The sequence below is a fragment of the Lampetra planeri genome, chromosome 38 (assembly GCF_965212315.1).
Source record: "Lampetra planeri chromosome 38, kcLamPlan1.2.h2, whole genome shotgun sequence".
NCBI classification, from domain to species: Eukaryota; Metazoa; Chordata; class Hyperoartia; order Petromyzontiformes; family Petromyzontidae; genus Lampetra; species Lampetra planeri.
In genome coordinates this window covers 7,760,168-7,777,571 of record NC_136144.1, presented here as the reverse complement: position 1 = coordinate 7,777,571, position 17,404 = coordinate 7,760,168, and the positions used below count along the sequence as shown (strand labels likewise).

Genomic DNA, 17,404 nt, shown 5'->3' with positions numbered 1-17,404 from the left:
TTGTCCATCAACTCACGATTTTAATCGAGTAGAGTAGCATGAATCTTTAAACTGTACATTCTCAAACAACATGTATTGTGGTGTTCTTGACTCGTTAATCATTCAAACGAATGCAAGTCACCTTGAACCGAATAAAAGTTTCCAAAATCCTTGCGTGTCTGGTTCTGGTTCCATGTCTTCGATATAAAGCACTTATGTTTGTCACTGTATAATATACAGGTAGGAACAACAGTTCCCACACTACGTGACTTTACCGAAAGAACCAAGAACAAGTTCCCACACCAGTGATTATTTGTCTGTCTGTCGTTCATGGCCCCGCCCCACCAGAGCCCTCCCATTGGCTCGGGGGCGCCGACCAATGGGAGCGGTGGGTTGGGGTTGGTAGAGGGGGGGGGGGTTAGTGATGGGGGGGGGGCACCGCCGCGACTCGGGCCAATGAGGAGACGGGCGATCTTTCATTCACAAAATTGAACTGGGGGAGGGTGGCTCCATTCATAAAATGGAACCCTTGAAAAGAAAAAAGGCGATCTTTTTGCCTCGTGTTTCTTTTAACATTCTCAGCCTTAAGGTGATTCAGGTGGGGGTGGGAGGGGTGGGGCTGGGTAGAGAGGGGAGGGTGGGGCGGGGCTGGGTGGGGCGGGGCTGGGTGGGGAGGGGAGGGTGGGGAGGGACTGGATGGGGAGGGACTGGATGGGGAGGGGCTGGGTGGGGAGGGGAGGGTGGGGAGGGGCTGGGTGTGGTGGGGGTGGGGATGGGGCTGGGTGGGGTGGGCTGGGTGGAATGGGGCTGGTCACTCCGTGGTGCCCTTATAAAACTCAACGTTTAACCGACACACTACACTATACACGACACGATACACTACACTTACACAGGTAGGAACAACAGCTTCCACAATGCCCACCAGGGATTATTTGTCTGTCTGTCGGGCACGAATGCGTTGTCCAACCAAGTTCCTACCTGCCCACTCCGAAGGAACATGTTTGAGAAACCACAATAATTTCCCGCCTTAAAAGGCATTATTGAGGAATACAACCGCATTAAAATATATGGAATTATTTGGCTTCTATAAATGTCCACATAAGCTAGTTGTGGCCCAGGTTCGCTTCTGAAAACGAACTATACAGCTCAGTGGGCCTTACCTGGGTAAAATAAAGTTTATTTTACAATATGGCATTAGTAAAATTATACGTAACACATTTTACATTTCAAAATATGTCTGTGGGTCTGGGCCTAATCTCATTACTTTATTGTATGTCACTGTAATTATGAAACCAATGTAATTCACTGGAACGGTTTATACACCATTAACGGCGCGTTATTTCAATCACAGTAACGTTGTGCTTTTGATCATAACCGTACTTACAAATGAGATTTGACAATCATCGAAGCTCTGCAGTTGCGTTATTCTGAACACGGAAACCATGTACACGCATGAAATAGGTTAATCTGCTCCAAGCAAACATTTACTGCACAACCACCATGTGTGGGCCACGTGGTCAGCTTCCATTCATTTCAACTTTCGTTCGTCCAATTTCGCTCCTCCCAACTTCCATTCCTCCCAACTTCCATTCCTCCCATTTCGTTCCTCCCAACTCCCGTTATTCCAATTTCCTTCCTCCCATTTCCCGTTCCTTCCATTTCGTTCCTCTCATCTTCCATTCCTCCCAACTCCTGTTATTCCAATTTCCTTCCTCCCATTTCCCGTTCCTCCCATTTTGTTCCTCTCAGCTTCCATTCATCTCAACTCCCGTTATTCTAATTTCGTTCCTCCCATTTAATTCCTTCCAGCTTCCGTTCCTCCCAACTCTCGTTATTTCCATTTCGTCCCTCCCATTTCGTTCCTCCCAGCTTCCGTTCACCCAGCTTCCGTTCCTCATTTTATTCCTCCCAGCTCCCCGTTCCTCCCATTTCATTCCTCCCATTTCATTCCTCCCATTTCGTTCCTCCCAGCTCCCGTTCCTCCCATTTCGTTCTTCCCAGCTTCCATTCACCCAGCTTCCGTACCTCTCATTTCGTTCCTCATTTTATTCATCCCAGCTCCCCGTTCCTCCCATTTCATTCCTCCCATTTCGTTCCTCCCAGCTCCCGTTCCTCCCATTTCGTTCCCCCCAGCTTCCGAACCCCCCTTAAGAGGCCCACGTCCTCTCGCGAGCCCATCCCTCCTGCTCCTCCGAGCTGCGGCCAGCCCGACCACGACATCAACCACCCCCACCTGTTCTCCTGCCACCACGGCAAACTTACACCATCACTTCTAATAATAACCTCCCCACGCACACACTCGTTATCTCAAGCACTATCATCCTAAGTACAATTATTGCTGTAAACGGCGCTAGACAAATCTGTAGAAGATAAGACGTTAACTTGTTAACCACCTCACTCCCTATCGGACTCTTAAATATTATGCCACTGTTCCATACATCACGTTGTCTTGGCCCCGTGGTGTTTGTCCGGTTGTGGTTGAGACGAATGATGGCGTGGCGGCCAAAGGAAACAATCCGTCACCTGTAGCAGAGATGTGGCGATGCTATCATCCAGATCGTGTGCATGTCGCTTCCATAGATTGTTATACACGTCCTCATCGCAGTATCGTGAGAGGTGGTGGCAGCTTTCATCCAGCAGTGGATTGACCATGACTGATGATGATAAATATATCAGTAGAAGACAACATTCAAAATATTCAGTTTTCAAATATACTCCACTATCTGTACAATTTCAGCTTTTCTCCCCCTCTCTTGAATGTCGCTCAGAGTTTAACATCAATACGACAGATATGCAGCGGAAGGAATGTCTAGTCAATAAAAATGTCATCGTTATAACCCTTCGTGAGCATAAGTTAACATTTACACGGTGTAAAAGCTTGTAATGTAATGCAAGCATGTTATTATCGCTATAATATTGTATCGTCGAGTCAAACTGTGGCTTTCTAACCCTTACAGAACATAATTTAAAATTTTACACCAGTGGGACCTAATACTGTACATAATTGTTTTTTATAATTTATTCCTCAATTGTGCATTGCGGCGGTGATGATGGTTTCGTGTTCACAGACCCCTGGGGCCAGTGGCGTAAATTCCACATTCCTATGGCGGGGGAGCGTGACTTTACATAGGGGCGAAACCAATCACCGTTTCACTTCCACACAAAGTGGCGACTGATCAATAATTATCTTACCTCGGAGGGACGATGGCCTGAGTCAAGGTCCCAAATTTTTTTAAATTTAAACTCGCAAACTTCACAGTTGTCGTTGATGTGCCATGATGCGGAAGAACCACTGTCCACAACGTCGCTTCTTACACACACACACAGACACGCACGTTCCTTCTTAGAGCCACGAAATATGTAAAGCACGTCAAATTTTTTCTGTTATTTGGTGGGCACAAAAAAGTTTAAAACGTGGTGGCTCGATTTGATTTGACGGTGCCGCGGTTTCGCGGAGAATTACGGTAAAGGGGGGGGGGGGGTGGTGCGCGTTTAAAGGGCCCGGTACCACGTGTGCGTCCGGGCGAATGCAGTGCCGTCCAGACAACAGCAGCGGCAGCAGCACCATCATCATCATCCCCATTGTATGGGCTACACAGTGCGTGCAGTAGTAACAGTGTTGTGATACAGCACAGAGGTATTCCTTACACCGGCTTACTTACGTGCGAGTGTGTGTGTGTTATATTTGTGCGCGCGCGCGTGTGTGTTACACACGTTACAACAGCGAGCGTGTCTTTTACCATTGTATAACACGGCTCGCACAATACTGTTGACACCTATCAGCAGCAGCAGCAGCAACCAGCCTGCTGTGCTGTATTGTATGGTGCATTTGATGGCGTTGTGTTGGATTTATACATAAGAAGACGCTTGCCGTGCTGATATGGCAACAGTAGTCCCCGGATAGTGCTTATTTTATCCGTGGCTTGTCGATGCCACCATCACCGCTTCACTGAATGACGATGATGACGGCGGTAGTGGTGGTGGTCGTGAGAAGCCACCGTCCACTGTCATTCATTGCGTTAGCTTGGTGAGTCTTAAGAGAGGGTTGGGTGGCAGGTTTTTTGTGCGGTGGTGTGCGGAAGGAGGTGCTTTGGGAGGTGGGAGGAGAGGTTGTGGAGGTGGGGGAAGGGTAATCGTGGCAGCTGGAGTCTAACAGAATGGCACTATAAACTAGTTTTCACCTCTACTGCGGCGGCACTTGCTGAAGAACACATGGCGATTGGTGGAATGGCATTCCATCCTTGATCTCAAACTGCGCAAAGTTTGAAGGAAGGATCCCTTATCCACTTTGGCTGGCCCCAGGTAAGGCACGCTGCTCATTTTTTCCACTATACTCGCTGTTTAATGACACGCACAAGTACTGTATCTTGGTCAACATTGGGTTTATTGGATAATAAGTGTGGTGATTTGATTGTCATCATAATCAAGTGTGTGGTGGGGTTTTTTTGTTATTGAAGCAACGTGTTTAAGATGGCCTAGAAATGTTAAGGATGCAGTCATATGCTGTGTTATGTCAACTTGATTGTGTGTGTGTGTGGATGGGTTGTGTTACAAGTTGTGCGACTGTGGCCGATGCTTATAAAAAATTAATTGTTGAAGTGCCTCGTGTGTGTGTGTGTGCTTCAAAAACGGTCAGTTCTTGTAACACTTCGTCTACCTCTTAGATTTCAAACGGGCTAGTCCATTAACACGCAAATGGCTGTCATTTAAATAATGCAAAAGCCAAATAATTAATTGGTTCTTTCAAAGAAATCCCTCAAAAGGACCAGCCCAAATAATAAACAAAAAAACTCAATTCATCAATAACAATGGTGACGTTTCGGGCAACGACCCTGATTCATAGCACATCATGGTATTTGATGTACATCACCTGTATTGGGCTTCATAGCACATTACATTACATGCACATTAGCACCCCTATTGCGAGTTATCGGTGCAACCTTGTACTGTACCGCATTTGTGTCTTCAGTACCAATCCTACTGTTGAAGTGTTATACAAACGACACATTTATCTGGCTCTCTAAGAAAGGAATGGTTACTAACATGGGACATTGTTATGCAAGGTAAATCAATTATTTCAGTAATACAGCAATTGCAGTGTGAGTCTTGGTAGGGAAATGAGTGAAAATGTGGCCATTGTAATGTATTGTGTGCTTTGTCATGAAATGTTGTCTTTGTGAGTTTTGTGTGTCTATGGTCAGGGTCCTATGACTAACAATACGTGTTCTCATAAATTACTGTACAATTAAATGATCGGCCTGTCCTGTAATGTACTTTGAATTTGTATGTCATTACACGTGTTTACGTAAGGCACCGGGGAGTTCCGTATAGTACCGTCGTGTGTCTTTCCCGTGAACTTAAGAAGTAATGTTGGCTGCGTTTTTAATAACTCTGTACTATATCATCTCGGCATGGTTTATAAAAAAAACAAATAGTAACCACTGTGGAAAGTATATGTGTGGCGATCAGTTGTATGGATAAACTGGCCCTGTCCATGGGATTGTGGAATTTACACCGACCACCAACAGAGATGATTTTTGACACTTTTGATTTTTTTGTTTGGGCTAACAGATGATTTGAACTGGACTCGTGTAAACGTTGTTGGGTTTTTTTTTATCGGTGAAGTTGTGGGTAATATAGTTAATCTAGATTTAAAGTTTTCGTGACTGCAGGGATCCATCCTCTTAGGTTCTTTCGGTAAAATCACTTGGGTATAAAATAAAATAAATTAAATCACGACGTTTCGGGCGCAACACAAGCGTCCGTCATCAGGTGGAACAACCACAGCAAGAAACAATTGCTGAAGTGGCCGGTAGTATAGTTCTGGCAGAGTGCATCTGACCGTGACCATGAAAAGCATTGGAAGTAACAGCCACGTGTTTTTTTTGTATCTGCCACTTGTAGGTGAAATGATCAGTATTGACAGTGGCGGCATTGTGTCCATACTGAAAGTTGTAAATACAAACTGAACTTTAATCATCAAAAGCAATGCGGTCTTCGTTGTTGTTCCTGTATTCGGTGCACATTACCCTTTTTTAACGACTTGCACATCCAAAACATTGTTTTTAATGATTTTTTTTTATATGTTGTCCAGGCTAATAATCCCTTGAGATGGAACTTCTCGTTTGCCAGGGTGTCCAGAGTTGTCAAGTGACGCGTACATAGCAAACCACGTGGTTTTTATACAGCGTCAATAACGGGAACAAGAAACGGCGGACAGTGACTCAGAAACTTGAACAAAAGCTGCAAAGTATGCAAACCAGCATTGAGAGAGACGTAGGAATGAAATTGCACTGAGGGACATGAAGGGGAACGCGTGGATTCGTGAACTTACACAAGTTAGAAACCTCATTTAGGAAAAGGAATTGGACTTGGGTAGGACACACTTCGATGGGATGATGGCCGGATGGTCGAGACTTAACGATGGAGTGACAGCCAAAGAAAAGAACGTGCCCAAGAGGAGGACGTTCACCGTGGAGACGGAGCCACGAAGTCTGTTCACGGAGGTGCTAGGCTTAGATGGATTGTTAACATCGCATGAGCGCGAGAGATTGACAACTGCTGGGGGCAAGCCTTCATCCAGCAGCGAATCGATCATGGACGAGTGGTTGGTGGTGGCGATAATGATGAAGAAGTTATAAATGAAATGGTCAGCATGTTGGGAACTCCAGATTCTTGTCTGTCCATGGCAAGATATGGTGAAATGTGCCCAGCGTTGTTGGACTGTTTACCAATGCTGTGTTCCTCTCTAATGCAGGCGATGAATTTTGGGTTGGTGGCAAGAGATATGTGGACAAGATTTTGCGCCAACGTCTGCCACCCTCAGCTCAGCACCAGGATGAAATGAAATCATGTAACGGTGAGCTATTGCTTCTCTGCGGTGTTGCTGAAAAAAATTCTGTCTCCCAGTTTTACAGTTCCCTGTGCAAGTCGTTATTGAGTAACCATGGACAACGGCAATAGCAATACGTTCCGTACCTTGGACCCAGGAGATAATTTTTAATTTTCTTTTAATGGGAAAGATCTCTACCTTGAGTGGTGTCATTCTGCAATGGATTTCTGTATCGGCACCACACTCTTTACAGAACTGTCGCCATCCAAAAGTTAAACTGGCTCTTGCCATAGTAATGTGGAATTGTCACCTGCCTCTGAGCCGGCGTTTCAGCTGAGTGTCCCTCACTAAAGCTTGTGTTAGTGGGGAAGCATTTTTATCTATAGACTTTTTATTATTGTAGTACATTGTAGAAATGCTATATTTGCAAAGGTTGTTACTAACACAATTATCTTGTCAGCAAATCGCAGTCAATGCGCCTAAACTCGTCACATCTCCGAAGCTAAGCAGATTTTGAGCCTGTGGATAGTGTTTGTACGGATGCCAAGCATGCATAACAAGCGTTGTAGGTGGCCGCGGTGCTCTGTGGTAGGCAGCAAATGATGTTTCAGAAGCATCCACAGTTGCACTGCACTTCTATGCTCCCACATCTATGCGCCATGCCTTCACCAGCCTGCACTGACCAGCGTGGTGAAGTATGCAAAAAAAATTTTTACATGGCGATATCGGCATTCAGCAGGGGATTTCCTAAGAGACTGTAGGTGTGTACGTTTAAAAACACTCCGCGATTTTATGCCTCTGCAAAGTCTTCGGCGAGGAGGACGGTAGCGCTGGAGAAGCCTGATGCTTTCCTGGCAGGACTTGCCGGCGGTCAAAACTGCTGATGGTTTAGAATTGTAACCGAGTGGTGGGAACATGGAGCAGCCTTCAGAGCATGCCCCCCCCCCCACCCCCCCGTAATCTTCCTCTTCACCAATCAATCATCACGGACATGGTAATTATCACTGCGGTCTCCACACTTGCCACCACAAATATCTGAACTAGATGAATTCTTTGTACGTGTTACGGCCCTCTTGTTAGGCCCGCTGCTGGTCGATGGCCTCTCGGCAACCACGCAGGTCGGGGTCCACGGTCCATTCGACCATACTTCACCTGGTTGGGTCGGTGAGAGTTTGAAGGTGGTGAGAGTGGGAGCGTAGTAAAGTACAACAACCATATTTTGCGGCACTGCCCTCTGCATGCGCGCAGCATCGCGCCTGCAGCGGCCTGCGACACCTAGTTTATGCAAATTGGTGGCCCTCAAAAGCAGCACGATTCGGGCTCAACCCACCTCGGCTTCCAAGATTTGATGATCGGGCACATTCCGGGCGATTTTGTCGTAGACAAAACGTCAACATCCTCTTAATCATCATCGTAATCGCCGTAGTTGTCACGTCCATTATTGGTTTCGTCATTGTCTCCGAGTCATGCTCTGTCTGTGCTGGTTACTGGAATGGCAGGGTAGGTGGGTGAGGCAGTGCGGTGGGTGGGGCCCTCTTCTGAGGCTCCCCCTTGTTTTCTTAGCTGCCCCAGACGTGTCACAGCAGATGGCCTGCAATCACAACTTCCACGGAGAGGTTTTTGGAGAGGCGCATCCCACCCCCACCGTCAAATCCGCTCGCACCAAACGAGGAGGATACGGAGCAAAAACATCTTGCCTCTCATGGATGCCTCCTAGACGTTTCCATCCAAGCAAGCGTTGCTTCGGTGCACGTTTTGTTTGATTTTATTTGCTTTAGTGACGAGATGAGTCCCATTGCAATCTTTGTTCCGTACTCCGGTCCGTTCACTTATGTCATTGTTCGTCGGTCTCGTGAGCTTCCTCGCGATCTCTGCCCAGGTGTATTAGGAAGCCAATGGAGCTGTGCACTTTAAAATCTAGATTGAAAAAAACTAATTTCTTTAGAACTCCTTTTTCGTGTTTTAGTTTGTCCTTCCTCCCCGCACCTCCGATTAGCATGGTTCGCTACGTACGGGGCAAAATAAGTTCTACATACACACAGGTGTACATCCTTCTTGTCATAACCTTTTCCTAGCAACCTCTAGGTTTGCGAATGAGTTGTCAACAAAAAGCATAATTCCCGCCATCGTACGCATTCGTGTGGGTAGCGGGGGGAGGGGGGTGCGGGTTCCCTTTTTCACAAACACCCGGCCGTTTGTTCGGCGATCTGTCCAGGTGGTACGAGCCGATCCGCGAGCCCGCCCCCCCCCCTGCCCCCCACCCCCCGGCCCTCACCTTTCTCCGTCGGCGTTGCAGGGGCCGACGAGCAGCTGCCTTAGCAATGTCCAAGGTGCTCAAGAAGCGCGCGCACTGGAGCGCCAAGGTGCGCGAGGTGGTGGCGTCGCGCTGCCGGGACGGCTCGCTGGGCTTCGCGGTGTGCGGCGGCGCGGACGCGGGCCAGTTCCCCCACCTGGGCGAGGCGGTGGACCACGAGCGGGTCGTCTACCACCACGCGGCGCGCCTCCAGGGGGGCCACCTGCTGCTCGAGGTGAACGGCACGCCCGTGGCGGGCCTCACGAGGCGCGACGCGCTCGCCGTCATCGCCAACTGCAAGGACCCGCTGCGGCTCAAGACCGTCAAGCCAGGTGCGGTCGCAAGCGGTTGTTTTGTGCAATTTGTGTCTTGTTTAGATTTCGTTGACTTGCTTGGCTTTCCTATGCCATGCACTCGTTGTCGTGTTTTTTTGTTGTTGTGTCGTTTGGTTGTAACTTTCTGACCCGCGCTGCTCCTGGACCTCCTGTGAAAATGAGCTTAGTAGCTCGTCGGATTCTTCCGGTATGAATAAAGATTCTGATTGTGTGTTCAGGCTGGCAGTTGTGCGTACGTACTTATGTTGAACTTCGTTCGCACCGTACGTAGCCTGCAGTGTCAATCGGAGGTGTGTGTGACGAGCCGTCGCTGGAAATCGATTCTTACGCTCGCAGTGCGCGCGTTGAACGGCGCGGTTCATAGGAATTTTTTTTTGATGGAGTTCGAAAAAAAAAACCAACGTAACTTTTTAAGATTGTTCACCCTTCCACAGCACCCGGGATGGTTGAGCGGAGTGCGCTTGTTCCTCCAGAGTACGCGCGTGTTGTTTTGGGCAGTCATCGGTGATGTATATACGCCTGATGGTTTGCGCCTCAAGTCATTCACACTTTGGGGAGTCCTTGACCTTCCATTTGTGTTGGGAACCAGAGAGAAACCAGGCTGTGTTCCTTTGTCGAGTCTTCAATAAGGATATTATATTTCTTCTGCACTGTACTTATCGGCAGAAAAATCAGAATGTATAAAGCGGTACAAACAGGACGGATATTAAATGGATGGTAGAGATTAGACGGAACAAGGGAGAGATTCTGCACATACAAGATGAGAGAATGAGCAAGAAAGATAGCGCAAACAAGACAGCCACCATCATGCGTGTGTGGCTGGATGAATCGCAACCTCTAAGTCTATGTCTAGGATAATGAGCCTGGATATGGCTTCATTTGATGTGTGGTGAAATGCTACATGCCTCCTGAAGCTGACATTGGTGCACTACTGTGCGGTTTCTCTCAGTCACTCGTAGACTCGTATAGAGACCCACATCCTCGAACGAAAGTTCAGTACACGGAGACCTCCTTTACCAGTGGCAAAATATAGTGATAGGTTTTTACTCTTTCAACTGGTACAAAAACTGACACCTTTATACAAGGCATCATGTTTGCAATAACCATAACAGTTTTTTGTACCAGTTAAAAGGGTAAATATTTTGCTCCTGGTTAACGAGGTCTCATAGTGTAAATGCTTACCCCGAGCTCTCAATACTCTGATAGTGCGCTGTCTTTGAGTTGTACGCCTTTTGGCGTCATCTGGTCCAACACCAATGGAGACTAGGCTCTAAGAAAAGCTGTTTCGGGTGTGGACCAATCAACTTCAAGGACAGTGCATATCATTATCAGAGTTGTTTCTTTTTGTTTGCAATTTGACTGCTTGTGTTGTGGTTATTGCAAACATGATGCCTTGTATAAAGGTGTCAGTTTTGGTACCAGTTGAAAGGGTAAAAACCTATCACTGAAAGTTCAGTAGTTTTCTTTGTGGTCGATTGTGGTCTGGTCTGTTTCCATAATTGCATGCTGGGCTTGTTCTGAATTTCCGCTGGTGACGGATGAGGGCGGATAGGCCGTGATGCGTGTGCCGGTGCAATTTAACGCTGACGGTAGTCTTCACGCGCGAGATTAAGCCCCGGAGGTTCTTTTTGTGGGTTCGGCAATCCAGCGCTTGTTCTGGGATATTGATGTTCTGCCAAAACCTGTCGCCAATTCTCCGAGGCGCTACATTTTCGACGTAATTCGGACAGTGCAAACTAGACCAGATCAAACGAGTCACTTAAAACCGAGTCGGAACGCAGAAGGCCAAATAACCTCATCATAAACTCCTTCTCCAGTTGACAATTCATTGCATTGTAAAATGATAGGGGGGAGGGAATCGTTAAATCGTTGCACGTATAAAAGCAATGGTTGCGTTAATTTCTTGAGGCGTGCCACGTGCGTGATTTACGGTATTTTTCATTGGTTTCTCCTTTGGCCTTGATTTGGAGAACGATGCCTTATAATCTGGCCAAGTGTGTCATGGGTTGCTGAAAGTTGCAGTTCAGCCAGCCTCTCCGGCACGCAGAGTGTGTGCAACTTGGTGCAATAAAACCAATTTTTGTCAGTATTGAGCACTCCTGAGATAAGAGGGAAGCGAGTTACACCTGCCGTGGTTTCATGTTCTGCACATTAAAATGGTCATGCCGTAGGGATGAGTTCTCAAATGTTGGATTCGTTCTTAAAGGAAAAAAAATCTCTTTCGGAGTGGTCCGAAAATATAACGTATCGGGAATTGCATTTCTTGCATTGCATCACTTCTGTGCTTTTCCCGCCAAAAGTGGTGTGACTTGGCATCCAGTACAGTTGCTACGTCATGTAAATGATCTGAAAAAGTTATAAACTTGTCCTTTTAAAATGCAAATATCTGTAATCTTAAAAAAACATTTGCTCAATATATTCGCTATATTGTAAATAAGTTATACGATTGAGTAACTTTGGCAATGAAAATGAATTGCCATGCCACTTATTCAAACTGAGAGCCACATTCGTTATTGGCATCTGATGCATCTCATGGCTCCGTTTCTGATAGTTGCAGCGGTTTGATGTTTGGTCTTCTTGACTATTTTCATATGTGGGAGAAAGTCGGGATGCCTATAAAACCTGGCAGGACCCTCCTGAAAAAGAGTTCAGACTCGGTGATGCTTTGCTGGGTAATAAGCATAATACTAGTAATGATACGCTCCTGCCCACCTCTCACCTTTGTGGGTGGAGTATATCAAGGACGTTATTGTTTGCACAATCTACTTTGCAAACACGTGCCACTAAACCCAAATATTTGTCTTCTTTTAATCATGTATCTCCTTGTTCAAACAAGCGATAAGGAGCTACCCAGCTGCTTGGGCAGTTCTCTGCCAGTTGTGGAAATTCCACATTCCTATGACTGGAGCCTAGTCACTGCTGTTGGCTTCCCACAAAGGGGTATGCGACTTATTTTATTGACCACAAAGGAAATGTCAGGCTGCGTTTACCCCAAACCAGGAATTGAACTCGTAACTCTGGAATATGCAACGTATTCCAAATTGTCAGAAATATGCAACGGTACGGTGTATCGAAACGGCATGCACACTTTTAAATTGCACGGGCGGTAACATGGCCCAGCGGTTCGCGCGTTCGCCGCTTGTTGCGAAGGCTCGCAGTTTGCATCCAGCTGGACGCCCTGGATAATACTGCGCGGTGTGTATTCGATCACAAATTGCGCGCAGTCAGCTTCACAGTGGACGTTAAAGATCCCGTGACGTCCTTCGAGGAGAGTATGCCATTTGTTTGCCGGTGTCGTGGTCCGAATTAGCCCAGTGTGAAAAATGTCCCTGCATATAACTCTGTTGGTATTACACGTAGCAACATCGTGTCACCGCCCCCCCCCCCCCATACTATACAACTTCTACAGACTGTGAAATATAGCACCTTTGTGGCAGCCTTGCACTATAAGAATGGCACGAATACCAAACGTCCTACATTATTAATTGCATATTGCATTTCAATTAACCTTTTTGTTTCTATCTTGATTTGAAGCCCTGGCCATTGCATGCACCTTCGAACTGACGGTGCCAGTAATTTTCCGCGAATTTTATCTCTGTCATCCAAATGCACACCTCCGTTTATTGGATGAAAAGTACAGTGCCTGCATTTTGGGAAAGTTCAAATTGTCTCCCGCCAAATGCGGTGTCGTTATAGGCGCCACAAAACCTTGTCTTGTGGTGATCCGCCTTTTTGTGTGCACATCGGTAGGAGCGTTTGCTTACATCGCACAATCTTCTACTGTATTTACACGCGCTCTTTACACAAGGTTACTACAGCACTGTAAATATTTATTTATTTAGCAGAAGCCACCTTGCCCATTTTGACTCTACAGTGATCTGAGAATGGCGCTTTTTCAAGGTGGCCTTATTTACGTGATTTAACCTCTGCATGTTGAACTTCGTTTCGCAGCATGCGTAGCCAACCGTGCTAATCGGCAGTGCAGGGGGGTGGGCGATGACGAACTGAACGCAAAAAATCCGTTCTGAAGAAATTCGTTTTCAATACAGGTGTTGAGGAGTGGAGTGCTGACATCCGTCAGGGTAAAGTGACGTCATGCCCCCCCCCCCCCCCCCGGGGTATTTGAGGGAAGACCCGTGACGTGGACAGGGTCTTCGCCATGGGTCAGAGGAGTGAGCGTTAGGGGAGTAGGGGGCTTTGGGATAGAGGGTTGAGAGCCAGGCTAAAGGGGGCTGCTTTACCCGGCTGGCCGAGTTGGATCAACCCTCGGTCAGTGCTGTGGGAAGAGCCTGATAGCCTGGTGGGGTGTAGGGAACTCCCAGTACCCTTCCCCTGGGGAGATTAGTTACTAACTCTGTGTTAACCCCTTCCCCGAGTTAGGCGTAAGCCCTGAATAAACAGTTTGGCGTCAGGCCCTACACGACCGGCTTCAGCGTCCTTTTCTACCACGCAATACAGTTTCAAGAGTGCACACCTCCATCCCGTTCGCCAGCAATTTCGCGTCGGGCCGCCTGCGTGCGCATCCAGAGCGCGCGAGGCCTGCGGTTCCCAAAGCTGCAAGTTCGCCTCCCGGTCGGGCATTTGACGCAACCCATCGTCCCTCCCCCGGGGTCGATAAAAACGAGTGTCGGTTTGGGGTGAGGGGAGGTCGCTCAATCGAGCGGCCGTTTGGAATTTGCGAGACGCCGGCCTCCGCGGTGGGAATGTGGAATTTCCACTGGGGGCTGCTGACTGACAGGATGGGGGCTGTGTCTGTTCCATTGCTAGTTTCATGAGCTGCAGGGCACTTTTGACCTTTGGGTCTCCATTTGAGGGCCGCCTCTGCTACGGTGCGTGCCACGTTCATTTTTTTTTTACTAAATATGCAGCCTGCCCACGGTCGGGGTCGTTTCATCTCGCCTGCATATACGGCTCACTTTTTTAAGGAGATGCGAGATGAATTGTTACGGGTTTAAAACGGGGGGGGGAGTCCGAACAGTGAATGGTTGATGGTGGTTATTGGGTAGATTACAGATAGAATCCCTGAAGTTTCCCCCCCTACCAACTTCCTTCACGCCTGAAAGGGGGAGTTTTTACTGAGCTATATAATTAGATTAAATCTTCACGACTCGTGGCTGCTACTGACTCGGTACTGGGCCAGTGTGCTCCTGTGTAGTTATTTAAAGGTTCCGTCATCGGCACAAATCAGCATTATTTCTGTCGCCTTGCTGAAGAGAGAAATGCGGCCTCAAAAATACAGTACCGCGATATGTTGTATTTGACAGTGTTGCGTGTGTGTCTCTTACTGTATTTAAACATTGGGGGTGCCCCGGATACCCACGGTATCCACCTTGGCTGCCCCCCTGAATCGTAATCGCAATTCAATTCGACATCGTTCACAGTTTTCATCTCCTAGCATCTCGACGCTGTGGTCGTGTCGTGCACCGTCTTGTTAATTCCACAGCAAAGCAATACGTAGTATACAACTCTCGGTCAATCCACAGCTGGATGAAGGCCTCCCCCATGCCATAGCAGTCATGAGGGTTGTGCTTAACCGTACTTCACCTCCGTGGTCTGTGCTGGTTGGTGATTTGCACAAGGCCCCGGATCGGTTTGGATATCGCTCTCCACCGATGCTGGCCGGGAAACGAACTCTGATCGCCAGGTTAATTTGTGCAGTCCTCTAACCGCTGTGCCCATAGGGTATGCTGCGCTTTGAAAAATCACAATTTCCCTACATCGCCAAAAAGCCAAGGATGCTGCCCTGTAATGGGTTTTCCTATTGGACTGCCATTCCAGAAGTGGCTGGTTTAGAGGGTGGGCAATTAGTTTCAATCCATCTGCCTCTATCCATCCAGTGTAAGTTAAATAGGTGCATCACAGTTAGTCGATCTGCAGGTAGCATGTGGTGGGGTAAAGTGTGGGTACTACCTCTTCCAGGTCGGCCTTAAAAAAAAGCTACTATTATACGTCCTATGTTTGTATGTATGTTGAACTTATTTCGCACCGTACATAGCCAAGCTTGCTAATTAGAGTGTGGGGGAGGGACAACAAACTAAACACAAAAAAATTAGTTCTAAAGAAATTAATTTTCAATCTCGATTTAAAAGTGACATAGCTCCAGTGGCTTCCTAATATCGGAAGGAAGAGCGTTCCAGACGGCCGCAGAAGCGCGTCTGAAAGCGCGCGATGCGGTGACCACCGTCTTTGTTCGATGGCCAGCCAAAAGCCGCTGCGAGGATGACCGGAGTTCGTGTGATGGTTTATGTTCCTTGACGAGATCCGCTAGGGATTGTGGTTCATTTGTGGCAAGCACTTTGTGTGCAATGAGTGGGACCTTATAAAGGGGGGTTATTAAATTTCCAGGTTAAGGGATACGGGGACCGACCGACTTTTTCCGAGTCACCTGGCCAGCATGGAAGAGTAGGCCAAATGCCCTCGAGGGGTATCTCCAGTGCTAACTCTAATGGAGTCAACACGGTGGCACGCGCGCAAGTAAATTGGAGGGCGTTTTTTACCGACAACGTTTTCGCCAATAACCAACGCAACGTAGTGCCGCTTCTGCTCGCGCCGACGATTCGGCACTTGTTGATGGAGACACAACATCGGTGGCAACACGAGCTCGACGAGAGCGGCTGACGTGAGCTCTGACGTTGTGGGGGGGGGGGGGTTGGATGCGTTGAATGCAAAGAAAACAAAAGTGGTGCCGGCTGCCAAAGAAGAGAAGGGCAAACGACGTCAGGATGAGACGGGAGACCATGGAACAAGTGTGGAAAAAGGTTCAGCACCTGCAATTAATTGCTCATTCCGCTGCTGGCAGGAGGGCCTGTGCTAAAGGAAGCTCTAGAAGTCGGAGTAACCAATACTTTACGAATAACTCTTTGGTTCTTTCGGTAAAGTCACGTATAAAGAGAAAATAATGAATTAAATGATAGCACACGACGTTTCGATTGCAACGCAAGCAATCATCATCAGGTATAAACGAAATAGAAAACAAACCTAGTATACTTAGAAATATAATGCAATACAACACAGAGTCGGCTTTACATAACAGTCAACACCCTACCCGGTTGATTACGTTCTTCCAGAGAATGCTAAATTTGAGAGAGAGATAAAACACAGAACCGGAGACACATCGACAGACATAAGCAGAGAGAGATAACACAGAGACACACAGAGAAACCACGCCTCTGTGTCAAGGCCTTAAATAGAGAGAGAGGGGGGGGGGGGCGGCGGAGAGAAAGGGGGGGGTAGAGAAATTAGCATGTCAATGAGTGGCACGGAGCCTGCCCAAAAACTTTACGAATAGCCCAGTATCAATACTGGACATCCTGTGAAAAAGAGCTTAATAGCTCATCGGATTTTTCCAGTCTAAATAAATATCAAGATAAACGATTCGGATTGCCTTACCATGCGCCCTCCCAATTGACCAACTGGGGTGATATCCATTTATACTGCTGGGTGGACGGCAGTATAGATGGGTATTCAAGTAATCATTATAATTGTTATTTCGTGTTTTGTATTATGTTATTTAGCGGCGAACTTGGACGCATAGCTAAAGGAAATAACCCTTGCCTGTATAAAAAAAAAAACCACCTGGCAATTCACCAGCATTAGTTCAACCTGGCACTGACTCTGCTGACATGACACTTTTGTCAAAAAACCGGTCCGGGAGTTTTCTGGCATCGAAACGCAAACGCGCATCGTCTGCTTATTGTCGCCACCTAATCGTAGATGCGTACCTAAGATACGACGCTGTCGGCTGTTCGTACCGCGATCTCGCTCGGAAGCTCGAGGTGCCGATGGGGGCCTCCTTTAGTTAGCGTGGGGAAAAGGAGGCGCTGTGCGCGCACGCGAAGCGTTACATGCAAATGGAACGACAAAGCAAATTGCCCGCAGTGGGTTATCGCTTGAATTTCATTACACGTGTCGGACGTCCAAGGTCGTTCCGTCACTATCGCGAGCACTTGCAGGCACGTGCGATGT

At 47.5% G+C, this 17,404-nt stretch overlaps 1 protein-coding gene across 4 annotated transcripts in view; it reads left to right on the top strand.

Moving 5' to 3' along the window:
• The first annotated feature begins 3,522 nt into the window (after nucleotides 1-3,522).
• Nucleotides 3,523-17,404, top strand: part of LOC144731264 (membrane-associated guanylate kinase, WW and PDZ domain-containing protein 2-like) — a 135,313-nt gene continuing 121,431 nt past the window's right edge. For 2 of the 4 annotated variants that reach the window (XM_078612304.1, XM_078612302.1), the window contains exons 1-3: nucleotides 3,636-4,281; nucleotides 6,737-6,838; nucleotides 9,108-9,436. In XM_078612304.1, the coding sequence (XP_078468430.1) occupies nucleotides 9,133-9,436 (304 nt within the window). In that variant the 5' untranslated portion in view covers nucleotides 3,636-4,281; nucleotides 6,737-6,838; nucleotides 9,108-9,132. The other 2 variants (XM_078612303.1, XM_078612306.1) reach the window with 2 other exon arrangements.